The sequence below is a fragment of the Triticum aestivum genome, chromosome 5A (assembly GCF_018294505.1).
Source record: "Triticum aestivum cultivar Chinese Spring chromosome 5A, IWGSC CS RefSeq v2.1, whole genome shotgun sequence".
Lineage (NCBI taxonomy): Eukaryota > Viridiplantae > Streptophyta > Magnoliopsida > Poales > Poaceae > Triticum > Triticum aestivum.
The window spans coordinates 271,794,609-271,805,856 of record NC_057806.1 but is presented as its reverse complement, the minus strand read 5'-3'; the positions used below and the strand labels follow the sequence as shown (position 1 = coordinate 271,805,856).

General features: G+C 47.4%; 1 protein-coding gene across 1 annotated transcript; it reads left to right on the top strand.

Annotated features, from left to right (window-relative positions):
* The first annotated feature begins 1,409 nt into the window (after positions 1 to 1,409).
* Positions 1,410 to 10,153, top strand: LOC123102960 (tubby-like F-box protein 14). The gene is made up of 5 exons (XM_044524439.1): positions 1,410 to 1,588; positions 7,023 to 7,492; positions 7,890 to 7,977; positions 8,887 to 9,019; positions 9,104 to 10,153. Exons 2-5 carry the CDS (start codon positions 7,145 to 7,147, stop codon positions 9,852 to 9,854), a joined length of 1,320 nt encoding a protein of 439 aa, XP_044380374.1. The 5' UTR covers positions 1,410 to 1,588; positions 7,023 to 7,144; the 3' UTR covers positions 9,855 to 10,153.
* Positions 10,154 to 11,248: the final 1,095 nt, after the last annotated feature.

The following is an 11,248-nucleotide window of genomic DNA, read 5'->3' as shown; positions in this document are numbered from 1 at the left end:
GTCAGGCGGTTGCAAACTCTATTTTCTGAAACAAAGCATGAGTTGCAGAAACGTGGACACAGAGAGGTTGATCTCGACCGTCTGATCAAGAGTCAATCTGACGAACACGAAGGCGGCGGACGCTCGCACGCGATCGGCCGGCTGAAGGTAAGCTTTTCCCTAATATAAATGAGGCACATATTACCATGAAAAAAATTGACATAGCGGGATTTGGAGTTTTGGAATGGTGAATAAATATGGGAAAAGCTTACCTTCTACTGGCCGATTGCGTGCGCCCGTCCACCGGCTTCGTGGTCGTCCGATCTTTATCTGACGGTCGAGAGCACTCCCGTGTCCGCTGGAGGCGTGTTCGTTTCCTGCAACTCACCTCTTGTTTCAGGACAACCCTTCCTGCAACTGGATAACAGAAGGAGGGTTTCATCCCATAGAAGTATGGGCTCGCGTGGCTGGGAGTGTGAGCAGCTAGATTTGGGAGGGTGGCGGACGCGGCGGCGCAAGAGGTTGGGCGACCGGGGCTTATCCAACGCGGTGGCGTCGATGACTGGCTTGGAATCGACGGTGGCTGGCGACGACTCAAGCAGGTATGGTTCAGAGATCCCTTCTCCTATTTTCTGGCCGATGTGGCGATGGTGGTGCTCCCTGCTATTTCTCTTGTTTCTGCAACAGAGCATTTGTTGCGGGAAGTAACGAGTGGGCATGCGGTCTTGTTTCTGCAGCAGAGCGTTTGTTGCGGAAAGTAACGAGTGGGCATGTGGTCTTGTTTCTGCAACAGAGTGTTTGTTGCGGGAAGTAACGAGTGGGCATGCGGTCTTGTTTCTGCAACAGAGCATTTGTTGCGGGGAGTAACGAGTAGGCATGTGGTTTTGTTTCTGTAACAGAGCGTTTGTTGCGGGAAGTAATGAGTGGGCATGCAGTCTTGTTTCTGCAACAGAGTGTTTGTTGCGGGAAGTAACGAGTGAACATGCAAGGCGCGAACACTACATCGGACGGCTACCAGCTCGGGCATCCAACGACCATCGAGACGGCGGATAATACGTACTCCCTCTGTTTTTATTTACTCCGCATATTAGAGTTGACTGAAGTCAAACTTCGTAAAATTTGACCAAATTTATATAAAAAAATATAAGCATTTACTATTACAAATCTATATGATGTGAAAGTACATTGAATAATAAATCTAATGATACTAATTTATTATTGTAAATATTAATATTTTTATTTATATACTTGGTCAAAGTTAATAAAACTTGATTTTGACCAAAACTAATATGCAAACTAAATAAAGACGGAAGGAGTAAATATCAGGCGACGGACGCGTAGCAACGCCCAATAAATATTTGCCAGTTTTATATTTTCTTGAAATTGTGAATATACCTACTTTTCCGCGGGCACGTGACCTCCCGTGCCCCTACACTCGCCGAGGCACCACCACTTGTTCTTTCCTTCTTCTCCTCCGCCTACCCTCCATTCCTTCCCTCCTTCCATTCCCCTCCTCCGATCCAAATGGTGCCTCCGCAATCCGCTCCCGGCGGCCTCCTCTAGCCGCCCCCCCCCCCCCTCGCATCGGCTGCGCGGCTTCGGTTTCAAGGTGCGTGCCTCCCGGATCCTGCGCCTCTCTCTCCATCGACTGCGTTGGGCGATTCTGGAGTCTCCGCGTTGTTTGATAAGGGATTGAGTCTGCTGGAGACGGGAACAACGGAATTTTAGGTCCAATGAGATGTTTTTGGGCTTCTTTCTGGCTTGAATTTGTGGATTTGATGATAATGCGGGTGTATTTTGGGCTTGGAATTCGTGGGATCCGGGTAGGAGGAAGTAGGTGGCCTTTTTTCTGGGTGATTGTACACCTTCGTGGGATTCGGTAATGCAATTAGTAACCGTTGTGTGTGGATATACATGTAATTCTCTCTTATCCTTTGCTTATTTTCCCGCGTGTAATTCAATGTTTAGTTCTGTTTCCATGCTTGTCTAGCTCGTGAGTGTTACCCCGTGTCATGTGTTGCGACTTGCTAACATATTTATTTTATCACAATTTCATCAATTTGCAGGCTGATAAAATTAGAAATATAAGATAGTTGGCGTTCTAATATTTGGAAATGCGTTTTGAACGGCAGCGAGTTCAAAATGCATCTTTAATGGCACTGTGGTGATTTAGGAATTAACGTTGGATGTTTAGTCAACTAATATGCTTACAATATCTGTAAGGTTGATAGTATTATGATTAGGCTGTTGACTAGTCCACCTAGTTGGGGGAGTAAAGTTTTGTTTGAGGTCTACTTGTAGAAGATCAAAGAAATACTACTTCTCATGTAGAGTATTTAACAAAAAACTACCACAATTCACGGAACCGTGCCTATAAACTACCACTTTACAACTTTGTGCCGAAAACTACCACTTTTTCACTAATCTTTGACTAAAAACTACCATGTCGGGAAAGTGCCCGATTCGCCTCTTCTAAACACCTTTCTGACATGATGGGCCCACCTGTCAGCATCAATCTTCTTCCTCCTCCTCCTCCCTCTCTCTCTCTGGCATTTCCTCAAACACCTCATGTGCACTCCACGCTCTTCTAAATGGCAACGCCCCGGCGAAGCACGCGACGGTGGCCAGCAGATGGAAGCCCAGCGTCCTGGACGACGAGGTCGCTGAGCCTCACCACCTGGCTGCTCCCGGTCACCAGAGCCTTCCTCTCCGCCACCTCCTCCTCCGGCGCCAGCGCGCGCGCACAGGCAGCCGCAGCCAGCGCCGGCTCCCACGCACGCGGCGAAGCAGTCCAACACCCTGCCCCCATGCGCATAGCTGCAGCCTCGCCTCTGGCCTCTCTCAGACTCGCCGCAGCCTCGCCATTGAGTTGGCCTCTCTCCTTTTCACGGATTAATGGCAGGAGCTAGTCATGGCCGCCGCCGCGCCCGGGCTCGAGCTCAGCCATGGTTGCGCTTGCTGCTCCTGCTACTCCTTGCCGCCCGCGCCGGCTGCTCCCTTCTACTCCTCGTCACCCGCGCCCGGGCTCGAGCTCAGCCATGGTCGCGCTTGCTGCTCCTGCTATTCCTTGCCGCCCGCGCCGGCTGCTCCCTGCCGCTCCTTGTCTCCCGCGCCTGCTGCTATTCCTTGCCGGCCGCTGTTGCTGCTGCTCCTTGCCTTGCCGGCCGGCGCCAAGGGGTGCACCGCCGTCGTGCTCCGGGGTGCATCGCCGCGCTCTGGCCAGAGGAGCGCTGCCGCGTGCAATGGAGGGGCGCACCGCCGCCTAGCTAGAGGTTGTGCTCCGGACAGAGGGGGAGAAGGAGGAGGTGGGTCGGCCGGGGGTTGGATGGGCCAGCCACCGAGCTACGCGTGCTCTGGCTTGCCGGCAACTACCTCGCCGGCGAGCTCGCGGCCGTGGGGCACGAAGACGAGGTGTTTGTTGAAATGCCTAAGAAGATAGACACTGACGTGTGGGCCCAACTAGTCAGAAACACGTTTAAAAGAGCCGAATCGGGCTATTTTCAGACTTGGTAGTTTTTAGTCAAGGATTAGTGAGAAAATGGTAGTTTTCGGCACAAATTTGTAAAGTGGTAGTTTGTAGGCATGGTTCCATGAATTGTGATAGTTTTTTGTTAAATACTCTCTCATGTATCCTAAATTAATAAATTAAAATTTTAAATTTTAAATAAGGAACTTAGGATATTGATAGAAAATAATGGTTGAAAGTTTTTTCCTTTTTATTCGTAGAGATTGCTAGAAGGGGAGCCTTGGCGCAGTGGTAAAGCTGCTGCCTTGTGACCATGAGGTCACGGGTTCAAGTCCTGGAAACATCCTCTTACAGAAATGTAGGGAAAGGCTGCGTACAATAGACCCAAAGTGGTCGGACCCTGCGCAAGCGGGAGCTACATGCACCGAGCTCTCCTTTTTTATTCGTAGAGATTGCTAGAAGTCATAAAGGATTTTATTGTGTACTCCCTCTGTAAATTAATATAAGAGTGTTTAGATCACTAAAATAGTAATCTAAACACTCTTATATTAGTTTACGGAGGGAGTATTAGGTAGGAGGCAACTGAGTCCATGATTTAGTGATTAACATAGGCGTGACAAGGAAACTGAAATGTCATTGTGTAAGAGTTTTGTGTTCTAAGTCTTTAGTCCCAAACAAGTTGGGGTAGGCTAGAGCTGAAACCCATAAGATCTCGAAACCAACTCATGGTTCTGACAAGTGGATAGCTAACTTCCACGCACCCCTGTCCATGGCTAGTTCTGTGGTGATATTCCAGTCCTTCCGACCTCTCTTTACGGACCCCTCCCATGTCAAGTTTGGTCTACTCTGACCTCTGTTGACATTATCATCACATTTTACCGTCCGCTATGCACTGGAGCTTCTGAAGGCCTGCGATGTATATGCCCAAACCATCTCATACGATGTTGGACAAGCTTCTCTTCAACCGGTGCTACCCAAGCTCTATCACGTATATCATCATTCCAGACCCGGTCCTTTCTTGTGTGGCCACACATCCATCTCAACATGCGCATCTTCGCTATACCTAACTGTTGAACATGTCGCCTTTTAGTCGGCCAACACTCAGCACCATACAACATTGCGGTTTGAATCGCTGTCCTATAGAACCTAGTTTTTGTGGCACTCTCTTGTCAGAGAACTCCAGAAGCTCGGCAGCACTTCATCCACCTAGCTTTGATTCAATGGCTCACATCTTCATCGATATCGTCATCCTTCTGCAGCATTGACCCCAAATATCGAAAGGTGTCCTTCTGAGGTATCACCTGCCCATCCGGCTTTGATTCGATGGCTCACCTCATGTACTCAGTTTTAGTTCTACTAAGCCTAAAATCTTTCGATTCCAAAGTTTGTCTCCATAGCTGTAACTTTCTATTAACCCCTGTCTGACTATCATCGACTAGCACCACATCATCCGCGAAGAGCATACACCATGGAATATCTCCTTATATATCCCTTGTGACCTCATCCATCACCAAAGCAAAAAGATAAGGTCTCAAAGCTGACCCTTGGTGTCGTCCTATTTTAATTGGGAAGTCATCAGCGTCGTCATCACTTGTTCGAACACTTGTCACAACATTATCATACATGTCCTTGATGAGGATAATGTACTTTGTTGAGGCTTTGTGTTTCTCCAAGGCCCACCACATGACATTCCGTGGAATCTTATCGCAGGCCTTCTCCAAGTCAACCAAACTGATGACTCTCTCCCATAGCTTCATTGTATGGCTCATCGGCTTAATTCCACGGTAAATAGTGCAACTCTGAACACCCCCCTTGTTCTTAAGATTGGTACTAACATACTCCGGCTCCATTCTTCGGGCATCTTATTGCCCAAAAAATGAGGTTGGAAAGCTTTGCTAGCCATACTATTGCCATGTCTCCGAGGCCTCTCCACCAACGATTACGAGTCGAACGACTAGTCTAGACTAGTCGCTCGACTAGTCTATGAGTCGCAAACTGGCTGTCGACTCGGTTTCTCGTGTAGACTACTTGTATGAGTCGAGCCAGTCATCGACTAGTCGACATGTTCGAGTCGAACGACTCAAAAAACTGGGGGAGTATAAATACGATGCCTCATCCCGCGGGAGACCTAATCCTTTCTTTCCCCTCCTCACCTGGACGCGCCCGTCGAGCCCTCCTCGCGCCGCCGCTGATCTGAAGCTCCACCGTCGCCGGCCCCACGTCGCGGATCTGAAGCTCCACCGTCGCCTTCGTCTCGCGCCCCTCCTCGCGCCGCCGGCCCCTCGTGCTCTTCTCCTCTTCAGGCAGGTGAGCCTCAGTGCTGCTCTGCCTCGCTGCTGGACTGCTGGTGCTGCTCTGCCTTGCCCCTCTTTTCTCCTCTTTCTTCTTGGCTTGCCGCTGCTGTTGCTCTGCTTCGCTGCTGGACTGCTGGTGCTGCTCTGCTTGCTGTTGATGCTGCTCTGCTCGCAGATAGACTGCTGGTGCTGCTGTGCTTGCTGCTAGTTGCTGGTGCTGCTCTGCCTCAGTGACTCCACTTTGCTTGTTTCAATTGTATACTGTACTTGTATACTTATATAGTGTAATACTACATACTACTACTAGGTATTATTAGTTATGTACTGTAAGTTCAGTGCTACAGTACCATGTTGACTAGTCTACCACTAGTCTAGACTAGTCTATGAGTCTCAACCTTGGAACGACTCGTCGACTCTTCGACTCGTAAACGTTGCTCTCCACACCTCAATGGGGGATACAATCAGGGGCCATCGCCTTGCCTCCTTTCATCCTTTTTTAAGCATCCCTGACCTCACCTCAGACTCCTAGATTCATCACACAAAACGCGCCCTGGTATAATCAATGGTAGAGCTCTCATTCTCTCCATTGAACAGCTTGTCAAAGTACTCCCGCCATCTATGCTTAATCTCCTCGTCCTTCACCAGGAGCTGATCTGCTCCGTCGTTGATGCACTTGACTTGGTTGACCCCCCGATACATACCATGGTTGTGAATTTGTATTGGAAATAGAAATGGAGTTACTTCATCCTTATCTCACTGACAAATAACAGATAGTGTTCAATTGATCAGTTACCGCTCTCTTTTTTTTTTGGTAAAAGCCACACAAATTAAAATGGAGTTTATTTCCTAAAAAGAATGGATTCTTACGCCCTGTGTTAAGATGGGTGCAGGACAGTCTGGTTTGGTCTTTTCCAGCATTCTTTTCTTCGTAACTGAAGTTGCCTTGCACCATTTGTACCCTTTACTTGCTGGTGCATCATGGTGAAACGGCATAGAAGTTGGACGAAAATAATTTGTTCAATTATTATTTCTCTAAGGATGGATTGGTATATAAGTATGTAAGCCCCAAAATGGGAAGGGTGATTTTTTCTTCCCTCTTCCAAGCACAGATTGTACTAATTCTTTTCAGAAATTACAGAACAAGCTTCAGTTTTAACGTATTTCTTGGAGATATGTTTTGGCAGTTTTGTTGGGGTGATGGAATGTAGGCAATCAACACAAATATCTATTCTTTTCCAAAAAGAACTTTCATGGGCTAATATCAGCTAAACATTTTTTTGCAGGCTCTTCATGTTCAGTTTATGTTGACAGTACTTTGGGAGTTGGGATACTATCTGTACAACTATAGTAGTAGTTTTTTTTGGTGTTTCAGCACAATTGTTTACTGTGCTTGTTTTTGGAGTAGATGTCGTTTCGTAGCATTGTGCATGATGTAAGGGATGGCTTTGGGAGCTTATCTCGAAGAGGGTTTGAGGTGAGGTTTCTTGGCCATCGCAGAGGGAAATCTCATAGTGCCGTCCACGAGTTGCATGATCCAGCACCTGTAATACAGAGCAGTTGCTGGGCTAATTTGCCTCCAGAATTGCTTCACGATGTGATTGAGAGGTTGGAGGCCAGTGAGGCTACATGGCCTTCCAGGAAACATGTAGTCGCTTGTGCGGCTGTCTGTCGAACCTGGAGAGAGATGTGTCAAGAGATTGTTAAGAACCCAGAGTTTTGTGGAAAAATTACTTTCCCTGTCTCCTTGAAGCAGGTGATGATGTTCTCTTAATCTTTTTTGGTTTCAGTCTCAATTTCTGTGATCATTGTAGATTCTAATTAACATATATTCCCGTCATCTCAAAATGTAAGTCCTATTTGTTTTGTCCCTAAGTCAAACTGTTTTCTGGTCGGACCAAGTTTACAGAAATACACATCAATTTATATAATACCGAATCAATACACTCTGAAAATATGTTTCATGATGTATCTATCGGTAGTGGTTTTGTTTTGTACATGTTGTTTTTTCCTATAAACTGGTCAAAATTAAAAAAGCTTGACTTAGGAACAAAACAAATTGGACTTGCATTTTGGGATGGAGGGAGTATTTGGTTTTGACATAGCACAGTAGAAGCTTCATATATTCACTGATATGCTTTTTTGTTGGTCAGCCTGGGCCCCGTGATGGAACCATCCAGTGCTTCATTAAAAGGGATAAGTCTACACAAACTTACTACCTGTATCTGTGTCTTACCTCCGGTAAGTCTATTCTCAAGTATTTTGTTTTCTTGTGCTTAATGCAATTCCTTTGCCTTCATCTGCAGTCGCAGCCATCACTTTCCTTGTGAAGAATGCAAGATCACAACCATGCTTTTTACTGTAACAACCAAAGAGTGATGTAGTCCATGCATCATAAATAATTATGCATGAATTATTGCAGGCATTTAATTAACCATACTGATCATTGTATTTGGTGTTGCATCGTTAAACAGTCGTGCTCCAGTGCATGCCAGCCATTTATGCTTAATGTACATTCATTGTTTGCTCCTTATTTTCTTGTTGTACATGGCTGATGTATACGTCGCTCTTATCTCACAAATCTAGAGTAATAGTTCCTACATAGCACTATTTTAAAATATCCAGTCAATTTGCTTTAAGAAGATATAATAGCCCAAGTTGCAGAGTACAGTAGAAATGACAATTGTTGTTGGTTGACTAACGTCACTAAAAGACAGTGCTCAACCTGTCATCTGCTTGGTCCGCATTTGGTCAAGACGCTAACACAACTTGCATTTTAAGTTTTGAGCTTCATGGGGCTGGGACTGACAAATGCATCTGCTCGAAGTGGATCATCAGTGGCCACCCCCTGAATTGTTGTTCATCTGGAGCCAAGCATGTCTAGTCTTGAAGTCAACTCTGTAAAAGTGAATTTGCTAGATCGAATGCACCACAGCAAATGCACCATCTTGGCTGATATTCCAGCACCTGAGGCTAACATATGTGGGCACCTACCAGTAACTAGTGCTGCCATTCTTCTTCCAGTTGTTAACTTGTTCTCAACTAACCCCTCAGTGGAAGATCCTATATTTCTCTTGCAGTCTTGGTAGCCTACTTGTTAGTATTCATTGACATCAGCCACTATTTAACATATCATAACACTTTCTGCAGCTGTGGTCGCTGAAAATGGCAAGTTTCTTCTATTGGCGAAAAGACACTCCCGTCCAACCTGTACAGAGTATACAATATTTATGAATACTGATAATACATCTAGGTCAAGCAACATGTACATTGGAAAATTGAGGTAAACTTTTTTTTTGACATGCGCATCATTTTCCTTTTCGTCTGATTGTAGCCATTAATATCTTACTACCCCATTGGGCTTTAGGTCAAATCTCCTTGGCACAAAGTTTGTAATATATGATACCCAACATCCATGCAACATACCCAATGTTTCACAGTCAGGGAAAACAAGCCGTAGGTTCTACTCAAGGAAGGTATCACCGAAGGCCTCATCCAGTACTTACAGTATAGCACAGGTTTCGTATGAGCTGAATGTCTTGGGGACTCGGGGCCCTAGGCGGATGAACTGTGTTATGAACTCCATACCTGCCTCATCCCTTGAGGCTGGTGGCACTGTTCTATGCCAGCCGGACAGTGCCGTTGCTCACTCTCTTGATGAGTCATTTGGCAGCATCTCCTTCTCGAAGTCATCCATTAGGGATCGCTCCATCCGATTCAGCAGCACCCGATTCTCGGGCATCTCAATAGGTGGCTCCAGGAATGGGGGCCAGGCATTGGGTGATAATGATGAGTGCAAGGAGTGGCCACTGACTCTCCGCAACAAGGCACCAAGATGGCACGACCAGTTGCAATGCTGGTGCCTCAACTTCAAGGGCAGGGTGACCGTTGCATCTGTGAAGAACTTCCAACTTGTTGCCGCAACAGAGTCTACTGCTGAAGCACCGACCCCGTCACAGCCTGCCCCGCCACCTCCATCTGAGCATGACAAGGTGATACTGCAATTTGGTAAGGTTGCCAAGGACATGTTCACAATGGACTACCGATACCCGCTGTCAGCCTTCCAGGCCTTTGCAATCTGCCTGAGCAGCTTCGACACCAAGCTTGCTTGCGAATGAAATCATCAGCAAGAGCACCGATTATGTAAGAGACTGGTGGCCCCCTCAAATTTATCTGGGACCGCCACAGTGGTGTCTATTGTTCATGGTCTTTTAACTTGTAGTTGTCACTAGAAAACCGTTGATTAGCCCCCCCCCCCCCCCCCCCCCCCCCCCCCCCCCCCTTCTGATTTTATAGCTGCTGCCCACCGCTGTTTGCTCAGCTGTATCACCATTTCTCTTGTTTTTAACAGCTTGCTTTCTAGAGTCTTTGTCTTTCTGTAATAACTAGCAGACTTAATTGGGTTGTTGATACTTTGCTTGTGTTGCCCGAAGAGTTCCACATATTCATCTGTGGTCAAGTTACAAATTTTTGCCTTGTCTCAGCAATAAGCCTATCAGTTTGAAGGATCACAATGGTGAATCGTTGGAACACTGCATTCTTGGGAAAATGAGTTAAAATTAGGTTCTTAAGATATGGTCACCATATTTCCTTGCGGTTCTGCTTCACGACGGCCGCCAGAACTACTCCAACAACATTGGTTCTGGTGATGGCCAGAACAGCCGTGAGCGATGGGAGGTTGCGCCAAGGACGCTCAGGCCGGTGACCGGCGCAGCGAGCATAGGGGGGCTCCAACCAGGCGTGGGGCGGCGCGATCGACTCTGGGGGACGCCAACCACAAGAGCCTGGTCAACAAGGTCGTGCTACCTGAGGTTTGTGTTTCCTGCAATGAGAATGAGACGGGCCATATCCCTGCCTTTTGCCCTGCTGTCTGTGGTATATGCGGTCTATCTGATCATATGGTTCATGAGCCTTGCTCCGGTGCACCCCCTAACTCAATTTCCTAGGGATATTCTTGACCTCCGCCATCTATTTTTTCTCTGGCCCGCCACTGCCCATATCCAAACCCCGTAGCCCATATCCAAGCCCTGTATAACCCATACGTATGTATACGGTGGCATCCCGAAAAAAAGGATGACACGACCCACGACCAGGTACGACCTGTCGACGGTCGATCCATCAATCACGCAGCTCAATCAATCACGCAGCTCCATAATTCACGCGGCTCCTCCATCATTCTGTTGAGGTTCTGTAGGAATATCGGCGGTGGCGATCTCGTCTGAGAGAGCGCGCGGCACCGTCATGAACCTCCAGCGCTCGCAGGTACCGCATCCCGTTTCCCCATGTTTGTCTCGCTCGCGGCAACATCAAACGAACTGCCGCTGTTTTCGTCGTAGTGGTTAACCTAGCGGGGCGGGTAACCTAGCTTTCCGGCGGTCCAGGCCATCGCAGATCTTGTTCTGGTAGTGCTGCTCGTCGTGATATACACAGTGATCACGCGGGCTAAAGTGGGTTTGTTCTGTCTAGGGTTAACCTAGCATCGGTTGCCGTCGGTTGTGTGCACGACGGCTTC

Excerpts from the sequence above, each read along its gene's own strand:
- LOC123102960 (XM_044524439.1), top strand. The coding sequence starts at position 7,145 with ATGTCGTTTCGTAGCATTGTGCATGATGTAAGGGATGGCTTTGGGAGC. Across the intron at positions 7,978-8,886 it reads GTATCTGTGTCTTACCTCCG|CTGTGGTCGCTGAAAATGGC; the intron begins GTAAGTCTATTC and ends CACTTTCTGCAG. Across the intron at positions 9,020-9,103 it reads ATGTACATTGGAAAATTGAG|GTCAAATCTCCTTGGCACAA; the intron begins GTAAACTTTTTT and ends ATTGGGCTTTAG.